The sequence below is a fragment of the Poecilia reticulata genome, linkage group LG6 (genome assembly GCF_000633615.1).
Source record: "Poecilia reticulata strain Guanapo linkage group LG6, Guppy_female_1.0+MT, whole genome shotgun sequence".
In the NCBI taxonomy this organism is placed as follows: Eukaryota; Metazoa; Chordata; class Actinopteri; order Cyprinodontiformes; family Poeciliidae; genus Poecilia; species Poecilia reticulata.
The window spans coordinates 2,371,550-2,374,689 of NC_024336.1; the positions used below are offsets into that span (position 1 = coordinate 2,371,550).

General features: G+C 34.9%; 1 protein-coding gene across 1 annotated transcript in view; it reads right to left on the reverse strand.

Moving 5' to 3' along the window:
- Window positions 1-557, reverse strand: part of LOC103465742 (serine/threonine-protein kinase pim-1-like) — an 11,819-nt gene extending 11,262 nt beyond the window's left edge. The window contains exon 1 of the mRNA XM_008410863.2: window positions 437-557. Within this exon, the coding sequence (XP_008409085.2) occupies window positions 437-557 (121 nt within the window). The remainder of the gene's footprint in view (window positions 1-436) is intronic.
- Between the last annotated feature and the right edge of the window lie 2,583 nt (window positions 558-3,140).

Here is a 3,140-nt window from a genome sequence, read left to right on the forward strand (position 1 = left end):
AACTCTTTTTATTATATCCTCCTGACTACCAGTAGTTCATTTTTGTCCTCTGTAGAGGACATTTCTAAACTTGAATATCTCCCGCCCCCTGCATTCTATTGAATTAATTCCTTTTGGTATCTGTAGAGGACATTTAGGGCTTCTCAATGATACCACATGTGAAGGGGTGGGACTTTTGTACGTACCTTTTTCTAATTCATAAAAATGGTATTTATCAGTAATAGCACATTTTATGGGAAGAGACAAGTTAGGTGCATAAAACATTTTATTACCTTACAAAGACTGTGGGATTTWAAAAAAAAAAGGTGATTGGACAATTTTTTTTTTCTGGTAGTCAGGAGGATAACCTATTTGAGATAAATGGCGCAGTTACTTTTAATAAATGGAATTTCTTGATGTTTAGATTGTTCTTCCTTTACAAACCTTTTAACCTTACCTTGTTGTTTTCCAGACTTAGAAGCAGACGTCGCCATTTTGCTGAAGAAGCTTAAAGATAGTTTCTGTGCAACATCAAATAACAACGTCTGTCGATAGATGTGATGTGTACTCGTACACATTGGAGTGAAATCATTACCAATGTTCTAGAGTCGTCACAATGAGGAGATGTTCCATTCCAAAGGCGTTGACATTTGAAAATGTACCAARGTTGAAATTACGCCCTGTTCTGGATCATATTCCAACAATTTATAAAGTACAAGCATCTGTAATAAAGTTTGAATCAGCAATCAGGCTTTACTGTTTTTTTCTTTCATAATGTGCCTGGAGATTACAATTGTTGTGACTTGGTGCTAAGTAAATAAACTGTATTAAACTGAATATTCTGAGGCTGTAGATACTAGCTAACATAATAAACTAATTCACACATTTGTGTAAGCTAGTTTACTAATTCACACATTTGTGTAAGCTAGCTTACACAAAGCTAGCTTACACAAAGTACTCCTGTAGAGAATTATTTCTCTACAGCAGTAGAGAAATAATTCACTGTGTGAGTGATGTTACTTTAGCTAACATCACTCACAGCAGCAGATTCAGCAGTAACTGAATCTGCTGCTGTTTCTTAAAAACTTTAGAACTTAATCTTCCAGCTACAATGAAACATACCGCCACAAACGAAATATTCACTAAGACCAACACTTTGTAGGTTTATTTGGTCTGACCTCTACAAACAGTTCAATGGCTGGGTCCAGACCAACATCCTCTTTCACTTCCTATTTTTGGTTTTCAGGAACCCAAAGTTGTATGTCTTTACTACAATGGTTTAAGTTTTTAACTGCAGATATGTTGGACTCTTGAAAAAGTATTCACATCTCTTAAATACAAACACCTCAACAGGACCTGGAGAGATCCACCAACTCAGGTAGAAGAATCTGAGGAGAGGAGATGCACTCCGCAAATTTAGYCTACATGAAAGTGTAARAACAAAGATAGAAATTCTTACGTAGGAATAAGAAATCCTACTTAAAGTTTCTTTCTGGTTACACTTAAACCAGAAGTTTACATACAGTGAAATAAAAGGTATACACMTTTTTATCCCATTGTCTGTAGTTAAATCAGACCAAACGCCTCCTGTTTTAGGTCAGTTAGAACTACCAAAATTATTTATTTTTTGCTAAATTCCACAATAATGATAGAATATGTCAGGTGTTTTTAAAATAAGACTTTTATATGCATTTGGTCAAGTATTTGTTAGTACTACCTTTGTATGACTTGAGTCAAACATTTTGGGTTTTCTTCCACTAAATTCTTGCAATAATTTGCTGGAATTCTGACCCATTCCTCAAGGCAGAACCGGTATGACTGGGTCAGGTTGGTACACACACACATTTTCAGATATACCAATAAATTCTCAGGGCTTTGTCTCATTTTGGCCTTCAGAACACCTACAATTTCTCTTTCTAAACTCTTAACAAACTTGTACTAATAGCAATCACTCCTTGAACATAATGACTAACCTACAAAGTGCCACTAGAACATGAATGTCCAACTTTTGGGCAAACCACACAGCACCACAATCTGATCTGAAGTGTCATCAGCRAAACAAAATGCAATCACACTAATAGTTTTAACACATGCGATCGGTTTCCTTCTCTGCTCTGAGTTTCTGTGCTGCCTTGCTGAGGAGATGGAGACCATTAGCAGCAATCAATGGGACTGCTACTTAGTCAGCCTTTACAGAGAGAGAAAAGTGCTGTGAGCAAGCAGAATTGTAGTATTTAGTACAAAAGAAGAAAAAAAAAAGGGAAATAATGACGAACTTTGGTCATGTCAGGACTGCAGAGATGCAAGTGGCTGCTAAAATTATGATGGGAGTCAATCATCTGGAAATAATCTGTGAGGTGTGATGACAGAGCACAGAATATTTAGCTCTGATGACTAAAACAACTACAGGTATGGCAGGAGCTAGTGTTATTTCAACTTACTTATTGCAAATTACTTCAACGGTGACATATAATAAACACAAATGTTTAAATGTTTAAATTCATACACYCAGGTGGCATTGTTCAGAGGTGATATTGCCACCTCTGGACAATGTCGGCATTGTTAATAATAATTAGTTTTCAGTCAACTAACCTGAGGTTAAAAAAATAAATAAATAATGATCAACATTGTTCTTATGATACAAGTGACAAAAGAAAAGGTAAATCACATATTGTGAATTTGGGAAATTAAAATTCTGCTCTAAAAGCAAAACTGTATGAAAGAGCTGGTGGAGGCAAATCTTTTTCACAACAAAGCTATCTTTTGCCATAAAATAAATAAATTAAATAATATTTGTCAGTTTAGTTTGCTTTAATTTGAAATTTCACCTTGGGGCCCAACATGACATTTTGGTAAGGGCCTCCAAAAAAACTGTAAGCTGTGCACAATGGCCATAGAAACATAACAGGTTTTGTTTTGGTTAACATAATTTTGCCTTGTCCAATCTCAAGATAATTTTCAAAATGTATTTATTTGATGTCTTTTGTCCATCTGAATTTGTTTCATGATAAAAAAAAGTGAGCTGGAAAAGAAGTAGAAAGCTTTAGATTCCTGTCTAGAAACAAAACTGAGGCCTGTTTTTTTGTTTAACTTTGCCCACCGTTTTTTAAAATTATTTTCAAAGAATGTTAAATAAAATGTAAACGCCTGTTAATCCATTT